The sequence below is a fragment of the Candoia aspera genome, chromosome 2 (assembly GCF_035149785.1).
Source record: "Candoia aspera isolate rCanAsp1 chromosome 2, rCanAsp1.hap2, whole genome shotgun sequence".
In the NCBI taxonomy this organism is placed as follows: Eukaryota; Metazoa; Chordata; class Lepidosauria; order Squamata; family Boidae; genus Candoia; species Candoia aspera.
The window spans coordinates 68,023,059-68,044,996 of NC_086154.1; the positions used below are offsets into that span (position 1 = coordinate 68,023,059).

The window sequence follows — 21,938 nt, forward strand, 5'->3', positions numbered from 1 at the left end:
GGTGAGGAGATACACATTTTAAAAAAAAAGTCGTAAACCACCTTTCGCTCAGTGGCAAACGGGTGCGAGGTCCAAACTCGCCCCTCCGCAAAAAAGCGGCGCCATTGACGTAGGGTCGGTGCGCCTGTTCCTCCCTTGGTATCCAGGGTGACCTCATTGTTACGTGGCGCCCAGGGTAACCATGGCAACCTCCAGGCAACAGTCCAAGGAGGAAAAAGTGGGAGGCACGTGGAGCCCCACAATTGCCATTTCTGGCCGACGTCCGGGAGGCGCGAGGCCCTTGCGAGCCGGAGGGCGGGGTCGAGCGCGGCGCGTGCACCTTGGAGTTGGGGGGAGGGGGAGCGGAGAACGTTTGCAAGCCAACCGCAGCAAACAAACGGGCGGTAACAGAGGACAGGGGCTGAGCTCACAATCCCATAACAATCCTACTATCAAGGGCGGGCTGCAGCATGGAAAAAGGGGCGCAGGAGGAAACCCCAAGAGAGCAGCACCGGCTCCTGCATCCCACGGCTTGGCAGAGCACTGCCTGCATGGACCATCTTCTCCTGCACCCTCTGCCAGGCCAGGGGGGCAGGGACTCACACCTTCTGCTATTCCCCCCCAAGCAGGCTCCCCAGCACCATCTCCTGCACCCCCTCTCTCCCAAACAAAGCGTTTTGCACAAGGAACACAAACTTCCACAGCCTGGGGAAGGGGGTGCCTCTAAAGAGCAGCAACATATTTTGGAAGAGCGGATTTGTCTTGGCAGGCAGCTTTCCCAGCCTGTCATTGGGATGGAACCTGGAATCTGTGAAAAGCAGGAAGAAGAGGAAGAAAACGAGCACCAGAAAGGGCTACAAGTGAAAGCAGAGGAAAATGAGCCAGAGAACCCATTGCTCTTTATGGGAAGCAGCAACAAGAAAAAAAGGCGAGAGCCCAAAACTCTTACAAACCGCCTCAGTGGCAAAGATGAATGTAGCAGCAATGTGAAAGGTGTGGGGGATGTCAAACTGGGGAAAGTTGAAGAGCCTGAGGAGATCAAGAAAGAGGCAAAGATGAAAGAAAATTGTGATGCCAAAGCTTTGGGGTCTGCAAAAGAAGGGGCCATCAAAACTGAACTGGTAGAACCTCCTGAGGATGATTGCAAGGGAAGGGAAGAGGTGGCATCCAGGCCTCGACCATCCTCCAGTGGCCCAGCTCACATCAGCAAGGATGTTAGTTTGTCTCAGCCTCTTGGAACACAGCATTCTCAAGAACTGAAGATTCCTGTTACGCTCCATCCAGTCCCTCCTGGGGCTAGGATCCAGTTTCAGGGACCACCTCCATCTGAGCTTATAAGAGTGACTAAAGTGCCAGTGACACAAGTGCCCCTTAAAATGCAGTCCTTGCTGGAGCCTTCAGTCAAAATTGAAACTAAAGATGTTCCTCTCACAGTGCTACCCTCAGATGCAGGTATTAGATAGAAATGAGTCAGATTTTATCATATTGACCATAAGCTGTTATAATATACACTGGGATCAAACAATAAGAGCACCATTATTATTTGAAAGTATAAGACAGTGCTCCCCACCCCTCACACTTTCTGAGTCAACAGATATTTCATATTCCAGCTGCAGGTAATAAAAAAAGCAAATTGCACAAAACCTTTTTTTCCCCCTTTTTTTCTGGAGTTTCCTATTGTGGAAACAAGCTATTATTCATTCCTCTCTCTTAAGCATCTAAAATTAATACACAGTGATTATTGTACTCCTCAAACTATGTTTGACGGAGGCAAAGAAATAAACAGCTTAAAATGTAACAGGGTTATTCAGCACTTCAGATTTGATTCCAAAAGATGCAGCTGCTTTAAAGAGCTGTAGACTGGTGCTGCATTGGTACTCATGTGAGATTAACTTTTTGAAATTGAATCAAAACCCTGCACAGGCCTAGAATCTAACATTTATTTCAAGATTTACTTTCACAGAATAAAGCCTACATTATCAATGCATAAAACTTTATATTACTATAAAGGAGTTAGGCCGTAATTGTTATTCTTTATTTATCAAATCTGTATAGCCACCCATCTTACCAATGTGGCTCTGGGCAGTGTACAATAAAAACAATGATAAAACGTATCTTAAATAACCATTAAAAACAATAAAACATACATATAATAAGGCCATGGGAGAATGTCAAAACATTCATATGCAATAAAGCCATCTTGGGGGCTCCCTGTTTCCAAGGGATCCCCAGGCCTGCTGGAAAAGCCACATCTTGAGAGACTTCTGGAAGGCCAATAGGGTTGGAACTAATCTCACCTCAGGGGGGATGATGTTCCAGAGGGTGGGTGCTACAGCAGGTGAAACTCCTTAGCAGATTATATCGCCTCTTCCTGATTACATCTACCTGTCCTATCAGGTCAGGCAAGAGGTGCATGTTACGAGTCCTGATAGGATGGGTAGGTGTAATCGGGAAGAGGCGGTCCCTCAAGTAACCTGGCTCCATGCCATGTAGGGCTTTAAAGGTCAAAACCAGCACCTTGAATTGGACCTGGAAGCAAACTGGCAACCAATGCAGCTTTGGAGCAGAGGTGAAACATGTGCCATTCTAAAGGCACATGTAACTGCCTGCTCTGCTGCATTTCGCACCAGTTGAAGCTTCTGAATACTTTCCAAGGGTAGCCCCATAGAGCACATTACAGTAGTCCATACAGGAGGTGACCAGGCCACGAGTACCTTAGCAGAGCCTCCTGACCCAGGAACAGGTACAACTGGCGAATGATTGAAATTATTTTTATTTCTATCTTCTGAGGAACTAGAGTAAGTGAATAGTCCTCCATTTTATTATCCCAACAATCCCATAGAATAAGTTAGGTTGAAAGAAGGGCAGGTAACGGGTCATCTAGTGAGTGTTGTAGCTGAATATGGATGAGAAGTTCATTCTGTTGGAAGCTTCACATTCTAACATCTGTATCAAATCTGCTGGTTTTGGTGACAAAAGACGGATTATATTTTTTCCAATGGGGTATCTCTGCAATTTTGGTGCTTAAAAATAAATTTGTCCATGTTAACTGAATTTGGCCAGATTGCTAATAAAATGCCTTGTCAAATGATACATGGACGGAATCCTCAATTATCTAGTGTGATAGTGGAAACTGAGTGATGAGATTAAAACCAATCCTTTGAATTATATTTCATGGTCAAAGAGAAAGAACAAAACTATATCCTGACCACAGCTTCATGTTTCCTTTTTGGTGGATATGTAATGTTTATCATAGATTAATAGGAGCCAAGAATGTTCTCTCTTGCAACACTAAAGTTATTTATTTATATATAACTCTCTCTCTATAATTCAGATAATTAAATGAAGGCTTCTGTGCTTTTGATAGTAATTTCTTGAAGGAATAAAATGATTTAAAACTTACTGATTTTATAAAGAGGTGAAATAAATCACAGATAGTTCAAGGATTTGAATGGGAATTGAATAAAAACGTTTAAGATTAGAATTTCACAGTAACTATATATGAATTGCCATAAGAGTTTTTTTTAAAAAAAAAAGATCTGTCCATTTCACAAGTTTATTACAGTATAACATGAGCAAGATAAACAAATCAGCATAGGGCTACATGATTATGAATAGACTTTGTCCTGTTGAGTTAGGGAACAAAGGAAAAAAAATCTCCTGTTTGTAATATTGGGAGGGAATATGCTCCTCCTCCAAGAATACAGTTGCTACAGTTTGGCAAGTTTGATCCCCATCCTAAGAGAAATCGTGAGTGCAGGCATTTATTTTCACTCTCCTGTGTAAAAAGTTAAACAGTGCTGTTGTAAACACCATTGTGAGAAGAAAATTCAACATGTCCCATCACAAAGACCTTTACCTCAAAGCTGTAGAGAATAACTGGCTGCCATTGAAAGGGTTCCAGTTTTAGGAATTTTATATTAATCTCCATGGGATCTTTCTCAGGCTCAAACACAATCATTTTATTAGCAAGTAAATAATCCTACTCTTTTAAGTTATTTTTAAAATGTATAAAGTACTATATTTGGGGAAAAGACACATTTGTAAAGGGCAAAATTTTTAGCTCTGTGGTAAAGTACATGTGTTTTTATGTGTCGAGGTCAGAAGTTCCACTTCTGGCAATTTCATGTGGGAAGGTCTCCTACCTGAATTTCTGAAGCACTATCTGCTATTCAATGTAGGCTAGATAATAATATTGAACAAAAAAAAATAGTCCAACTCATTATAAAGCAACTTTCTTTGTTTATGTTGTACTTGTAAAATGAAGCAGAAATGAGACTGAAAGCTTGATAATTTTTCTTTCAATATACTTTAATATGGAATCTGTTATATAAATGAAAACTTTTAGTTGAACTTTGTTATACTGATTTTTTGTTTTTGGCCAATTCTAGCAGTTCAAATATATATTGATTTAGATCCTAGGAAAGCTCTTTTATAACCTAACGGGAACTGAAAATCAGATACATATTCCAGTATAAGGTTACAAAAAAGAAATCATTTTTTGTACCCTCAGAATAAATGGGTGAATGGAATCATGGGTCTTGAAAGGGACAACATTATGAATTCTGTATGAACTATAACAGTTACTCTTGGAATCGTTCCCAATTTAATATTAAAATATTCCCAAAGATATTGGTGTTATGGTGAAATCACTGAAAAGTCACTAGTACATTGCAACAATGAAAAGAATAAATCCACTGGATTAGATGCAGGTCTGGCTTCCAGACAGAAGGTTTGTTGTGTTTGTGTAAAGTTTGTGATCATAATTAAAATATGATCTCTAAGTCTATGAAAGCTTTAGAAACAACCTCATATATTTATTTATCTCAACGTTCTTACTACAAAATTAGAAAATATGCAGAGCAGCGAATTAAATTCTGAGCTATAACATAAAAGGGTTGGACTTTTCAATTAAGGAAAAAAGAGGATTGAGACAGTGTGTAAATTGGTGTCATAGAATTTCATACTGTGTAAATGGATAAAGAGACATGTCCCTTTCTTATACTATACTAGACTGGGATTTGTTACATTTCTATCCCTTCTACCTGTTCCCCAAGGAGCTGTGGGGTTTTTTTCCTCACAAAACTCTTTGAGGTGATTTGAGCTAAGAGACCCTACTGGCTTACTGAGGAGTTGCAAAGATTTGAACTCAGGTGGTCTCTCAGTGTGCTATAACACTCCTCTTATCCTGCAGGAGCTTTCCAAGTGATTGGCAGTTACATTTAAGAAGATGAAAGACACTGCTTCACCCACTACTTGTTCAAATTTGGAATTTGTTTCCATGAGATACGGTGTTGCCTGCTAGCTTAAAAGGGAACTAAGTTGGCAGATTCCTAGACTGTAAATTTAGTGGCAGCTATTTTCAGTTATAGTTAAATTGGATTTCAAGTTGTTGGTTGATTAATAGAGGTGGGGGACCAAGAAACAGGGCCCTGGGCACCTGAGAAGAAATATTGGTCAAGATGCTCAGTTAACAAGGCTCTGGTCAGAATGCTATTCAGCTGGTGACAGCATAGTTATTTGGAAATATATCTCACTGATTCCAGTGGAAGTTGCTTCTGGACAGAAGCCTGATCCATATAGCAAAATATAATTTGGCTTGGTATTGGTTTAGTTTATTATTTCATTCTATTTATGTGGCTGCCCATCTTGCTACCACAGATCTGGCCAGCTAGCAGAGTGTAAAAACACCAGTGCAATAACAAATGACCTTAATAGCAAAACAACATACAGTAAAAGGCATAAAATGGCAACCAAGGGCAGACCAAGCTGCAATAGATTAACAAGACCTCACAGACCCAATTATCCTGACCCCCATGCCTGGGAAAACAGCCAGGTCTTAAGAGCTTTCCAAAAGGCCCGCAGGGTTGGGACCATCTGAATCTTGAGTGGGCAAGCTGTCTGAAGGGCAGGTGATGTGACAGAAAAAGCCTGCTTCCTGGGTCCTGCTAGATGACATTCTTTAATTGACAGGACCTGGGATGTGGTATGATTTGTATGCTGTTGTTTAAGATACAGTCCGTTATGTGAGCCCAACCAACTGGCTTGTTCAACAAGCCATGGTCTAGCATAATGTTAAGACAGTCAGTAGGACCATGTTTTTACATCCTGATTCAATATTCATTCATAGCCATGACTGTTTTCATCTGAGGTAAACTCAATTTACAAACAAAACACCAAAGGTTGGAATTTTATTTACCTGGAAATATTTTTACTTCTGAGTAGATGTTCATAGTTTTTCATTCAAATAAAAAGTGCTTTAAGATAAATCAATCTAGCAGGAGAAAAATTTGTTGCCTGTTGCATATGCTTTGCTTCTTTATTTGTAGACAAATCAAGTGTTGCAAAGGTACCATGGAGCTCAATTCTGTTAATGTCTACTCAAAAGTAAGTCTTGTTGACTTGTATCTTAACTTTCAGCAAGTGATGCCCATTTACAGAATAACATGGTAGCTGCAGTTCCCTTGAAAGATTCCTCCAGTCTGAGGGCATCCTCTAGAACAAAAGGCAGGATATAAGTCAGATAATGGTCGGGGGGTGGGGCTGGAGAAGTGGGAGTTTCTAAACATTGTTTCTCATCTCTCTGTTGGGATGAGAATCTTTGCTGGACTGGAGTCCCTTCTGTTTTCAAAAAGATCTTTTAAAAAGGATTAGAACGAAAACATACAATGAGAGTTACTCCCAAATGAGTGTGCATAGGATTACTGTATAACTTAACAATTGGCACACCAGCCACAGTTGGGCAAAGGCCCCCTGGCTGCAGCCTCCAGCTGCTTATCTAGCAGGAGTCATGAGTCTAGGAGAACCCCTAAGACCCCCATTTAACTGACCACAAGAGAAGTAAATATATTTGGATGATATTTGTTGTGGGGCAAAATTTGCCTTCCGTACAAATAGCAGGTGGTTTCATTCACAGTGCCATAAATTGGATCTCCATTATGTCTCTGCATTCAAAAGGCAAATGTATTTCATTCCAGGCAGTCTGCATAATATACAAGAGTTATTACATATTTATGCTCTGCTAGAAATTTCTTTGGCATTTTTACAATTATTTTTATTTATTTGATGAAAAAGAAATTGCTTTTTTTTTTCAAGGAGCCAGTTTGGCCTAGCGGTTAAGACACCAGGCTAGAATCCAGGAGTCTGTGAATTCTAGTCCCACCTTAGGCATGAAAGGTGGGTGACTTTGGGCCAGTCAACTCTCTCTCAGCCCAACTCACCTCACAGGATTGTTGTTGTGGGGAAAATAGGGGGAGGAAGGAGTATTAGGTATGTTCCCCGCCTTGAATTATTTATAAAAATAATAAAGGTGAGATTAAAAAAATCTAAAAAAAAATCAGGTGAAGATTTCATGCGTGGGATATAGTCTTCTTGCATTAAGAATGTGTGAATGCCCTGTTTTTCATTGTAGTTTTTTGTTTTTTTTCCAGTGCCTTGCAACTTTTCTGGCTTCTTACATTTCACTAAGTGTAGTATAGTGATTAAGAAGTTGAACTATCACTGGAAAGACCAAAGTTTAAGTCCACTATCAGCCATGAAAGCTCACTGGGTGACTTTGGGCTAGATATACTCTCCCTCAGCCCAACCTACCTCAAAGGGTTATTGCGGAGAAAAACTGGAGGACGGAGTGCTATATATCCTACTTTGAGGAAAGATGAGATATAAATCTAACAAATAAATAATATTTGAAGAGAAGATGTCATAAGAGATGTCTTTCTGTGGGTCTTTTTCAAATTAGAAACGGTGGGTAGTATTAAGATGCTCCAAAGTGATGGTAAAATTTGTAATGAAAATAAAACCCTCTGCCATTTCATATTAATATATTAAGTAAAAAAAGAAAAGCAAGTGTTTTTCACAAATATAACTTTGGGGCAAATGGAGGATTTTGGCATAGCATTTTAACACATTGTTCTTATGATAATTTGCTGATAAATATTTTTAAATACAAGGGAAATATATAGTTTATTACAAAAAGACAATTTATGATGAATTATATGAAAAAGTTTCATACTAAAATAGTAAGATTTTATATTACAATATAATTATTTTGAATGTTAATATTTAATTGCCTCTGTGATGAAGAAAACCACTTAACAGTATAATACATTGTGTTGTCTAAATATAATTCATTCCAGTCTCACCTAAAATTCAGGAGCATTAGTGGGTACATATTGTGCTTAACTGCTGTAAGTTAACATTCAGATATAAAATATCACCAATAGCTATGCTTAAATTGTGGAATTGTATGGGCAGGAAAATTTTGAAAGTTCTAAAGTATACTGAATCAAACTAGATGAGATGTTGATCTCTAATCTGATCTCTGCTCTTTTTAATCCAGAGTCACTTGTTGAGATGGGCAGCTCTACAAACTGATTAATTAAATAAAAAATCTGTAGTTCCCCATTAAAGGGACTATAGGGTACATTCTTAAACACACTTAATGGATACATTGAGACTTTATTCTGACAAATCACGGATAAACTTGTGTTGTTCACAATGTAATTAGTAAATTCCAAGGGCAATTTACAGAGGGAAACATGGGATATTAAAATAATTAATCCCCCTTTTTTTGGATTGGAACCTGATACAAGTGTATTTTTTTTGTTTGTTGCTTTTACCACTGGGGATATAGATACTGACCTCTCTCCTCTCCCCCTCTCCCCCCCCAGTGTTTAGTTAGGTTCAAGAAATTCATGCAGAAGTGTTGTACCCACCCAGTGGAAGTTTTACTTGAACTTCTAATCCCTATGCCATCTTGCAAATTGCTCCTGACACTTCACTCAGTTTCAAATTCAGCTTGCCCTCTGGCAAAATAGAAGTCAAATTGACACAAAGTAGGTAGAAAATCTCCTTGTTATTTAGGTAGGTGCTGACCTTTACCATGCTGCAAGTAGTGAGAAATACTTAGAGAATTATTTGTAAAATCCAGCAACTTGTGTAATAGGATTTTCCTCTCTTCTTTTACTTCCACCAATTCCTTAGAAGAGGTCCCCAGTCTAGGGTAAAGAGTTCTCCAAAATACCAGTGCAGAGTTTCAAGATGTATAAGGGCTCCAGGAGGAATCACACTCCTACCTGTTCCACGATATGGTAGAAAAGTAAATTATGCTATCCTCACTGCCTTATATCAGTGGGACATTTTAGTGAATATAAACACATGTCAGCATAAATTTCACCTTATATAAGATAATACTACACTTGCCAAAAATGGTCCTATTCCAGTCCCCCAAATCCATAAACTACAGCCAGATGCAATAATCATTAGAATTAAGAATTGGGGTATCTTTGAGCCTCGATGTTTGCTTTTGTTGCCAGAACTAAGCAGTGCTCGCTGTCCTTTCACGCTAGATTTTACACATTTCAGCAAATGAGGTGGAGAAAAATAGTTTTATTGTTACTATTAGGATTAGAATTCGATGCCCACAGAATACCACAAAATTAGCAGTATGTTCTACCCATCTCTACATTGCCTAAACATTAATATTATTTTATCGTAGGGATACCAGATACTCCATTCAGCAAAGATAGAGATGGCCATGTCAAGCGTCCTATGAATGCATTTATGGTATGGGCAAGAATTCATCGGCCAGCCTTAGCCAAAGCTAACCCTGCTGCTAATAATGCCGAGATCAGTGTCCAGCTTGGATTGGAATGGAACAAGCTCACTGAAGAACAAAAGAAACCTTATTATGATGAAGCTCAGAAGATAAAAGAAAAACACAGAGAAGAATTTCCTGGTACTAGAAAGACATTCATTTATACGTTTCTAACTATCTGATCGCCATTGGGCAATCTTTTGTGTAATCCACAGGTTCATATATGGGAAGATGGTGTTTAATTATATTCATCTGGGCAATAGAATCCTAGGAGGACAGTACAGATGAAAAAAACCTAGCATGTTTAAATAATGAGGCAAATTCCTTAAAATAGTATTTTTTCTGACCTGTGCATCTTCCCCCAAAGACACTGTATAAGGTAGCCAAATGCATTATGGCGTTGTGCCACCACACATATAGATCAATCCTCTCTATACTAATATGAACACTATAAGGTTTTCCCATTTTGTCAAGTGGAACATATTTAGGATATCGAAATAATAATTTATTAAACTTGTATGCCTCCCAAATCTCAGTGACTCTGGGTGGCTCACAACAATCAAAGAAAGCGGCAACTTTCCCCTCATCTGTCTTGTGAATGTGTACTCCCACTGATTTATTTAAAGTTTCTTAAATTATTTGAAATTAAATCTGGGGAAAAATAAAGCTTACTTAATGGAAGACATATTTTAACATTAATTTACCCAACTATATTAAAGCTGACCATTTCTGCTGGTATTCCTGTTTTAAATGTATAATTTAAATGCTTTAAATTGTATGACATTTCCATTACTCCCAGTAAAATACAATTCAGATAATATAATAATTTCCAGGGTTCTGATTTTATATACATATTTTAAAAAATAATCTTATGCTAAATTCTGGGATATTAAAGCAAATAGAATGAATAATAGAATAAGAAAGGCATTATCTCTATTCAGTATGAGCAGAAATAATGAAGTTTTATTTAACAAAGTTGGTATTCTATAATTGGGTGATAATATTGAAGGCATGAGAGCCAGTTTGGTGTAGTGATTAAAGACACTGAGCATGAGTTCTAGACTTGCACAAAGCAGCTGGGTCACTTTGGGGCAGTCATTCCCTCTCAGCCCTAAGAAGAAGGCAAAGACAAACCACTTCTGAAAAACATTGCCAAGAAAATTGCAGGGACTTGTCCATGTGGTTGCCAGGACTCAAAATTGACTTGAAGATGTATGTATGTATGTATGTTTTGTTGGAACTAAAATCTGTGGAAAAGAGAGGTGTTACAAATAGAAAGAAACAATATTTCTCTTTCTGTCTGAGAGAGTGTCAGCTTCTTGTTCATGCTGTACTTACATGTGTGTCCTTTTGCAAATACAGTCTTCTGCCTTTACAGGAGAAAAGTTTATGTTACCCTTAAGAATGCATAACTTCATTAGGTAAGAATTTTTAAAAGGAAAACAACTCAATATCTTTCAGCTGGCATACTCTTTAACATTTCTGCAGGTTGGGTTTACCAGCCAAGGCCTGGCAAAAGGAAGAGGTTTCCATTGACAGTCTCCACTGTATTCTCGGGTACAACTCAGAACATCATAGCTACAAGTCCAATGACGGCCTCTACTGTCTTTACTGGGACTTCTCAGAGTATTATTACTACAAATCCAACTACCATTTACCCTTTCCGATCACCTACCTACTCTGTGGTCATACCCAGCGTACAGAACAGCATTGGACACCCAGTCTGTGAGTTCATTTCAATTGTTTACGTTAGTGCTTTAAACAATAGGAATTTCAATCTCTATAAGAATATCGATAGCATGGTTTTGTAGAAATCTTTAAAGTAGCAACTAAATATTGCACATAATATCTAGAAGTCTTCAGCAAGTTAAACAAGCTGATAAAATATGACCATACTTTTACAATGCTATTTTTTCCAGATTTGTAAATATGATTCTTTATTAAGTAAAATTGCCTTTGAATAGAATTCACATGGTGAGACTCACACAGTGTCACATTTCTCTGCCAGCAGTCTGGACTGAAACAGTTCACTTTCAAATGAGACACTTAACACATAAGCAATTTCTGATGACAACACTCTGGTCTGCTTGCTCACACTTCTTTGGTAAATGGAAGCAGAAACGTGCCTCTTTTATAAAGGCAGGTATCGGGTTATTGGCAGCTGGCTCAAATGAAACTAATTCTTCCAAATAAGAATCTCAGTCTTTCTTAACTAGATATATTGAGATGAAAGAAATAGGGTTACAAGAATTTCAGCAAATGCACTATTTCCAGTTTAGAACCAATTTATCCCCAATGCATTAGGGTGGAGGTTTCCTTCGGGGGTTTTTTTTGGTAACAGTTTTGTTGTTCCCAATTGAGGAGACAGTTCTTTTCATAAAGGGGAAGTTTGCAGGTGTCTGTCTCCTAAATCTGTATCATTCTTTGAACCAGTGTTTCTCAACCTTGGCAACTTTCAGATGTGTGGACTTCAACTCCCAGAATTCCCCAACCAGCAGTCTGGCTGGGGAATTCTGGGAGCTGAAGTCCAACATCTGAAAATTGCCAAGGTTGAGAAACACTGCTCTGAACCAACCATTATATTGGGACATTATGTATCTGTTCAGTGTTTTTGTAAATGATAGTCTTTTTATCAGAGGGAAAAGTAACTCTCAGACATGGACATATTCTCCACACAGTTTTCTTGGCATGAAATGGAAGTGATTTGCCATTGCTTTCTCTCAGAATGTTTTTTCAGCTCTCTAATCCGACATACCTCCCAGGCTGTATCAAATATTGACCAGGACTGATCCTTCATAACTCTCTAGATCAGGTGACTGGGTACTGCCCCCTGCTGAGGCTGATTTTCTATTAATGTGTGACATTAGCAGTGGCATCCATTGTGTGTGTGTGTGTGTGTGTGTCAAAACCTGCAAAATGGTGGGTCCATTATCACAAAAAAAGCCCATCTTTTGGACATGCATCGATGCATTCACATACAGTGCCATGCCCACCAACTTAACAGATTTTGGCACTCATAGATACCTTAGAAGATTAGTAACATGTAGAATGATCTCTTCATTTCCTTGCCAATTACCATGGGATGCTACCATATCACTATTTTCAATCAACAAATCCTCAGAAGCAATTTGAAGGTGATCTGTAATCATTTTCACTTCTGCCTGCTCAGAAATGCTGTAGAAAGAAGAGGGTTTTTTTTTCTGCCACACACTGTTGCAAGTCCTGCGGCAACAAAAAATATCATTTCCTATTCTACCCAAGTAGAAGAAAGAAGAAAAAACAGCCTGCTAAAGAGAAAGGGGAAACTGAAAAAATTCCTGTCAATTTTACCCCTCGAAGCAAATATTTGTAGCTCAGGGTTGAACTATGGAGTCCTTGGTGCTCTCTGAGCCTTGTTGTTTTCTTGCAGACGTTTCATTGCCAGACTAGGCAACATCTTCAGTGCAAAGAGGGAGTGGGCCTTGCTCTCAGTTTATATACCGTGGCTTGCCCTGCGTGTGTTGGTAGGGGTATTGGGAACTCGTTGGGAGTTCTTTGATTGGGCTGTTGTTTGCTTGGTTGATTGCCTGAGTTAATAATTCCTTGATTAGGATGTATTGTGCTGTTAACACCAGATGAACCAGCAAACAGCACAATACACCCTAATCAAGGAACTATTAACTCAATAAATCAAGCAGCAAACAACAGCCCAATCAAAGAACTCCCAAGGAGAGAACAACACCCCTACCAACACAAGCAGGGCAAGCCATGGTATATAAACTGAGAGCAAGGCCCACTCCCTCTTTGCACTGAAGATGTTGCCTAGTCTGGCAAAGAAACGTCTGCAAGAAAACAACAAGGCTCAGAGAGCACCAAGGACTCCACAATTTTACCGCTGCTACTTTGGCCTCCTGGATAGAAGGAGCATCCAGCCTGCCAAGAGAGCGTTTTCTTTGCATAATCCAAAGCTCAAAGCCCAGAGGAGTAAGGCAACTGTTCTCTTAAATGGGGAAACAAAATATAGCATCTTTTTAAAAAATCACACATTAGCCTGTGTTTTATAGCTGAAACAGCAGTTTTAACTGTACCAGACCACAGTTGAACTGGAAATAAATCAGCTCAGCTCTCCAACATTGCTGACCCTGTAGGAACATACAGGTCCAGAGCTGCTTTCAAACTGGTACATAATTATTGTGTAGAAGTGCCCACTGTCATTTTTGGAAAAAGTTATAGAACTGTATTCCCCTTAATTTCTCTTCTATTACCCACAATCTATCCCATATACCAGTTCTTTTACTTTGTTCTACAGATCTCATTGGAAACCATAGTGAATAAAATAAACTTCTATCTGCAGATCCCCACTTAAATTTTATTCTGTTATAAATTTGGTCCTGCTTCCAGCTAGGTAGTGCCTATACTAATACATCACTGTACTTCCATTTTAAGCCAGAACGCTGTTGGAGTATATTTTGTATTTTCTATGGATAATTTCCTTCATATTCCATCCATGCCTTTTCTGTATTTTAATAGGATATAATTTTGATGTGGGCAGTGATTGATACAAGAACTGAATCTAAGGTCATTTTCACTTTAGAATGAATGTCATTTTTATCATCTGATTAACTTTACAGAAATCTCTTAAGTGTTAAAAAAAATCTAGTTTGTTTTAAAATCTGAAAATAGAAAACAGCACGTAAGATAAGCTGAGACCCACATGCAGTCAGCCAAACTTTTTTTGCCCCCATACCCCACCTGCGATTATACTATTAAAATTCATCAATAAAATGGCATTTTCTCTTCCTTTAAAGGAAACAGGCTCCAAACTAAATGGAGAAACCTAAGAAACCTCTGCTAAGATAAATATACTTGTGTTTTTGTAAAAAATAACACCCTTCAAAGCACCCCCCTCAAAAAGTTCAGCTCTTCTGTGTTAAAAACAGTTGCCCAGCCCTGCTACAGTGCAGTCTAAAATGAGGATTATTTAAAGTTTCAAATGGGGGTGAAAATAGTGTTCATTGCAAAGTTTATAAAATGTGAGATGAGCTGTTAAATTCATCTGCCTGAATGAATATCAAAACCACATCACTATTTTTTCCATCCTTCTTGAAAAAGTTAAACTTTCTCCAGAAGGAAAGGAGCCAGAGAATTGACAGTGATATCACAAAGAACTTCATTATTATTGTGATGATTCACAATAAATCATATTTGGAAGCAGCATCCATCATACTAGAGTTGACAGAGAAAAATAAGACCAGATGTGGGAATATAATCTCCTATAAACAATTATTATTTCACCCAAATTTAGCTATAATACTTACTAAATAAAGCTGACAGTTGGTGTCCTAAATTTTGGATACATATTTAGCCTGATTTTGACTTCTAATTCCATATATTAGAAAACAGTGGAATAACAACCTAAATAATAATTTACTGATTCATGAAAGATATCACAGATACTTTTGCGTATTAATGGATATTTATTTATTTATTTGATAAATCGTACATGACTCTGAGCAGTGTACAAAGTTAAAAACACAAAAACAATACAACAAAACAACCAAAAATGTAATAACAAAAATCATTAAAAAACATTAAAGGCAATAACAACCATTACAAAGCAAAACAAAACTCGTAATCTGCATGACAGCACCCTCAGTCTCCCTAGCTACTTTGCAGTTTCCATACCCACGTTCCTGGATCCCAAGGCAGATGGAAAAGCCATGTTTTCAGGCCCTTCGGAAGGCCAGCAGGGACAGGGACAGTCTGACCACAGAGGGAATGATGTTCCAAAGGGCAGGTGCTAGGGCAGAAAAACCTCTCCTCCTGGGTCCCATCAGGTGACGTTCCTTCATGGACGGAACCTGCAGTGAGTCCTTCCTGCTGGACCTGATGGGATGGGCAGATGTGATTGGAGAGAGGCGGTCCCTCAGATAACCTAGCCCCATGCCTTTTTATAGTAAAAAGAATTATGCAATAACCTTTTATTGTTGATCATAGTGATGAGGTTTCCAGAAGCAGAATGAATTTGAGTTTTCAGATTTGAAAAATTATAAGGAATGATATCATACTTCAATATTTCTTTACCTTTTTTGTCAAAGTATAATTGCATAGTATAATTTTCATACAAGTATAGGTTATAATATAGTCTGCAAATATTGATTACAGAAAAAGAACACAACGTATCTTGATCTTTACACATAGTATAATGATTATTTGTAGGCAAATGTTTTGTAGTAAAAGAAAATGAAGTAAACTTTAAATAAGAAAACACTATTAATGCAAATTTCTCAGTTACGACTGATCATTTTCCTTCTCCAAAGGTGAAGCCGCTTCTACTATCCAGCTGCCAGCTCCTTCTGCTCAGCATCCAGGCCCCATTACGCTGTTCCAGCCAAGTGTAGGAAACACAACACCATTAGCTGCCTCAACTGCAAACCTGCCAATTCGCCCAGTCCTTCAGCCTCAACGATTTGCCGCACCTTCCCCGACAGAAGCTCATCGTGTATCTTCAGGGACAAACTGCTCCATAAAGAGACCCACCCAGATTTCTGTTGAAAGCTCAAGTAGGACCCCAAACAATACAAGCACCACTCACCCTAGATTCAGTGTCTCAAATAGCCAGCCCCCCAAGGAATACTCAGGTGTTTCTCCATGCTCTAGAAATGGACCCATTCCTCAAGTACCACCTATCCCTCATCCACACGCCTATCAACCTCCTCCCATGGGTCATCCAGCAACTCTCTTTGGAGCTCCTCCTCGGTTTTCATTTCACCATCCTTACTTTTTACCTGGGCCGCATTATTTCCCATCAAGGTAATGCAACCACATACTTGCATTCTGGAATATGTAATTAGATACAATATCCCAAGGTTTGCAGTCTACTGTTAGTCTACTAACAAAAGGGTGATAATATTAGACAATTTTCCTTCTGTTCTCTCTGTTTCCTTTCATAATGGAATTTCCATAGATTTCATTCCACTGAAATTATTTTCATCAAATTTTCCAGGTGCCATAGAGGCTTTTAAGCATTTTTCTCCCATGTTTAGTCTTTTAAACCTATCTGGTACATTATTTTCCCTTTTTAAAAGTTTAGTTTATTACAAAAACATGAAATAAGGTATTCCAAAGTAGAAAAGACAAGTCAGAATTGTCATATTTATCTAATCACTAAAAGAAATCTTTCCAGGAAAAGACCTGAATGCTTGGAGCTCTACACAACAGTTTTTGATTAGAGAGCTCAGACTCCATTGGATCTGTCTCTGACTTCTAGCCTTGATTCTTCTTCAGTTAGGTATAAACCCCTCACAATCTGGGCATACGTATATTTTTTACCTGAAGCCACTGTCCTCTTTGGAAAAAGACTTTGGATGATGATGATGATGATGATATCCCAATCAATCAAGATGGCAAACATACCTGATTTTATTTATTTGTTTAATACTTCCGCCTCCTATTTTCCCTGCACCAACAACCCTGTGAGGTGGGCTGGGCTGAGAGAGAGCGACTGGCCCAAAGTCACCCAGCCGGCTTTCATGCCTAAGGCGGGACTAGAACTCTCAGTCTCCTGGCTTCTAGGCCAGCACCTTCACCACGACACCAAACTGGCTCAGTTTTTCATTCTCTTGTTTGATCACTTCTCTGCTGAGGTCACCCATCTGGCTAAGTTATATTTTATTTTGACCATAGTTTGTTGAATAAGCTATAGTGGTATAAAGCATGTTTTACAAATCATAATGTCTGAATTTGCACAACACACTAAAAACAGAATAAAACAAATACACCTCAGCATTATATGTGAACCTCTCCTTGGGTCAATCTCTCCTTGGGTGACTCCTTTTTTACCTTCTTCCACAAGGGTCCACTAAACAGTGTGATATGGAAAGTGCCCATTATGAAAATGAGGAAAGAGCAGAGTACTCTGATTTAGTTAGCTGCACCCTTATCCTGGAAAAGGATATCCTTATAAACATCCTGGTAATTTCACTTTTGGACTGCTGCAGTGCTCACTATGTAATGCTGCCATTCCCAATCACTGTATTACTGGGACAGGACAGAAGAATCATTCTGTAAAATTTCATCCCAGTTAAGCTTGACTCCTGGTGACTTCATTAACGTATCCATGTAGGATTTTTTTCACTCCCCAGTCTAGCCATCAGCTCTGGTATTCCCATCCAAGTCCTAAACAGGTGTGACTAGCCAGATACTGTCACTTGCTGAGGAAAGATATGTTCATTTATATTAAATGGGAAGCTTTTAAAAGCAAAATTATGTTCAGTTTGTATGGCCTGGTATGAGAGTGCTCTTGTTTATTGGATCAATCACCTGCCTTTTTGAGATTGAGTATTGGGGGAGGGGGGGCTGGTATGTGCTTGTACCTAAGCGCAGTACAAGACATGAGCCTCAAGGCAACTGTAACAGCCAGTGAAGGTACACAATATAAAAGCCCAACACTTCGAATTGACTTCAGAGATAAACTCAGGTTGTTAGAGAGCAATCAGAGGGAAATGAAATGCAGAATACAAGACAGTGGTTATCTTATTGTTAACCATGGAGATCCAGAACTACATAATATGACTTAGCTCACTCAATGCCATGAAGTTATTTTATCAACAGCAACTTTTCTGTAAATTACGAAAGGTAATCATCACAATACTTCACCTATTCAATTTCCTTCTGATATCTCTATTCACATTTTCCTAGTACCCACTCAGATCTGGTATTTCTGTATGTGGTTGTAGATGTGCGTATGTTTATTATGGATGTACAAAAAGTTTCAAATTCAAAAGTGCTGTTTCGGTTTTTAAACAACTTGTACACTACTATATCCATCCATCCACACAAATTATCAGGAGCTGAGCTTGTCTTGAATATACACACACACACAGACGCATACATGCAGGCACAGAGCCACACACATACTTTTAACACAACCAGTGAAGCAGACTATATGGCATTTCTCATTACCGCAGCATACTTCATTACCTTTTTATTTTTGTTTACCTTTTTCTGTTTAAATTGAGGATGCTGCTGAGGTGTTTATTGGTTTTTTTTGTTTGTTTATTTTATGTCACTTTAAGCCAACTTGTCATTTTGGTATGAGTGCAATATTGTTTATTCATTAATAATTTATTAAAAGTTGGGGTAGGTGAGTGAATTGTCTTGCCTCTGGATTGATTTCTGTACAATATGACTTAGTCAATATTCTGCTTCCTGTGTTAGGGCAGGGCTATGCATAGAGCCTGTGGCCTCTGTTGTTGTTGTTGTTGTTAGTTGCCATCAAGTTGTTTACGACTCATGGCGATCCTGCAAAAACCTTAGATGCAGCTACAGAGTTCCTCCAAAAGTTGTTACGGAACTGTAAATGTTAATGTGAAAGGGAAAAAAATACTAAATACATGGTATATTTAATTATAGTGTATAATATATAATGTATAATATATAGTGTATTTAATTGAATATACTGATGAAATGTTAAATTTTATTTTTAACAGAACTGAAATTAAATGAAGTTAACTTTTTATCCTGCTGCTGCCTATTCCCTTGGTCACATGGCCTTCTATTGAAAAGTCAAATATAATTTTCAGCCTGAAAGATAGTGTGCCCTTCTATTAGGTTAACTGAATACTTAAATAAAGATATGCTATATGTGTTGGGAGTGATAGATCAATCCTATGGTAAAACTGTTGAAGTAACATTTTTTTCTTTTTCTTTTTGATGCAGCACATGTCCATACAGCCGTCCTCCTTTTGGCTATGGGAATTTCCCTAGCTCCATGCCTGAATGCCTTGGCTTTTATGAAGACCAGTATCAAAAGCATGAGGCCATGTTTTCTGCCCTGAACAGAGACTACCCTTTTAGAGAATACCCTGATGAACACACACATAGTGAAGACTCCCGTAGCTGCGAGAGCTTGGAAGGGACATCCTATTACAGCAGCCACAGTCAGACTGAAGAAGAGTATTTAAACCCTATGCCACAGTTGGACATTGGGGCCCTTGAAAATGTTTTTACAGCAACCCCTTCTACCCCCTCTAGTGTACAACAAGTCAATGTGACTGATAGTGATGATGAGGAAGAAGGAAAGGTGTTGAGAGATTTGTAATTTTTCAGATCAAATCTAGCATACTTTTTTAAAACATGAAATAAAACGTGTTCCTCATATAACACTATTTTAGTGAGTGTTACCTAGAAGACATAGTGAGTCTAGATTGTTTTAAAGCTTTTATGACACATGGGAGATTTCCTGGACCAGTGTACCATCACAGGTATTGTATCTTTTTATACTAATTTTGGATACTCAAGGCAGCTCTTAAGATGGTGTAGACTTTTTCATGTAGATATCCAATGCCTTTAAGCTGAATGTTATGGGTAGTATTTCCAGAGACCCTGTGAATAGTGTACCTTATTGATTCTACTTCCAGCCAAGCTAATTTGTCAACATCCTGCATCCATAAAAGTGCACTGAAGAAGTATGCCCGTTAATGGAATCAGGGCATAGCCCTATATACCTTGTGTCAGTGCAGTGCTAGAAGAAATGTAGTTGTGTGCAACTTACCGTCATTTTTAAAATCTGCTGTTGAGCAAATACAGACCTTAGACCTTAGTTTAAACAGAATCATACTACTTACGGTGGGAAACTTCATTTTCCTATCTCGGTCTCTGTTCCTTGGTGACATGGTGAGATTTTAATTCTTATCAAGATTATTGACCAAGTAAAAAGCATTTCTCTGTTGTGCCCACAGCATGCACATACTTTGATTTACATCAGTCAAAAGAAAGTTGTCAGATTTTTAAAATCTAAAGTTATTTTTAAAAAAGCAAGTACAGTTGTTTCAGAATCTAATCTGAAATTGCAATGTAATTATCTGAAGTCTGCAGCCCCTCTTATGGTTTTGACTTATTCCTCTGCAAGAAGAATTTGTCTTTTAACACTCATATAAATGGAACAGTTACATAATGCTAAGAATAAGTAAGCATCAGTCTAGCTGTGAGTTGTATACAAGTGGGTTATGATTCTATACCACAGTATAAGTAACAACAATATTGCAAGCATACATTTTAAAATTTAGTGCTTCAAAAGTAGTTTTAAAGATGAAACATTGCTAAACCATTTGTTCATGTTACAAACCAATTTTATAGCCACGCTTTTCTTTCTGTTTTGGGGAACGGGGCTGATAATATAGATGTTTCATTTTTGTTATGTTAAAATAAAATCACATGAACTGCATGCTGTTACCTCTGTATATTGTGACAGACAATGGATTATGACATCATCGCCCCTGCTTGTATGCACATGATAAGGTCAAATGTGGTTGTCAATTTTCATATCCCTCTGAGGTTGTTTTTTTTTTCTTTTTTAAGGGAAAAAAAGTCCATTTAAAAATCATACAAAGGGTGTGCTTTCATCAGCAACTAGGCTGATTTAAAATTTTAATTCTTTTCATGACATATTTTAAATTGTAAATGATTTTATCATACATGTTAAAAGGTAATGGCCATTACTGGATAGAAAAACTTTAAAAGAATGAAAAGGAAATTCTATACTTGATTGGTAATTTTTGCTAAGAATCATAGTACTTCCTCATCAGCACTAATATACGAGTCTTTAATACTCATATGGTTTAGGATACCTGATATACCCTAAATATATAGTTCAAATAGGCAAAAAGTTGATCTTCAAGAATTCTTGTGGTCAAATGTGCTATGTCTCACAGAACTCTGTTTCTAAAGTATAAAACAGCTGCCAGATCGTTCCCTCCATCTGTTTTCCTCCCACCTCTCCTTGATTTTGGTTTGGGTTGGTTTTGTTCACAAACTATAGCACTAGATAGCAAAAAACATCTATTAGATAACCTCAGTTTTATTAAGCCAGATCAGTGGATCAGATATAATGAAAAACTGAACCATAGTACTGTATGAATATATCTGGATAGGCTATAAGGCTCACATGTCTCTTCTACATGGTCAGTTTTCTTCTCAGTTTGAGACAGACCACAGTTGTTTACCCAACTAAGGAATTGTTTATGTTTTCGCTAAATCAGGTCCTGGGATCATCTGGGTTGGTACTGTCTACACTAGCTTTCTCAATCTAATGGTCTTCAGGTGTGTTGGGTCCTAATACTCTTAATTCCCCAATAGCTAATGTCCAACACATCTGAAAGGAGATTTGTCCTTCATCAGCTCTCTGGGATTTCAGATAGGAGTATTTTCCAGCCACATCACTGAGCAGCATCAACTCATGACTCCTGGAGTCGGGCAGCCTTAACAAATCCAATCAATCAATCAATCAACAAAATTATTGAGACAACTGAAAGCATTATAAGCTACGAACCTATGTGATATTTTCTTTTTTTGCTCCACTTGTCCCCCTGATCAAATTGATTCT

At 38.3% G+C, this 21,938-nt stretch overlaps 1 protein-coding gene across 1 annotated transcript; it reads left to right on the forward strand.

The window, feature by feature from the left end:
• Positions 1-89: 89 nt before the first annotated feature.
• On the forward strand, positions 90-20,774 carry SOX30 (SRY-box transcription factor 30). Its single transcript, XM_063292133.1, has 5 exons — positions 90-1,431; positions 9,476-9,715; positions 11,063-11,299; positions 15,874-16,366; positions 19,274-20,774. The coding sequence occupies exons 1-5, from the start codon at positions 450-452 to the stop codon at positions 19,653-19,655; spliced, it is 2,334 nt and encodes a 777-aa protein (XP_063148203.1). The 5' UTR covers positions 90-449; the 3' UTR covers positions 19,656-20,774.
• Positions 20,775-21,938: the final 1,164 nt, after the last annotated feature.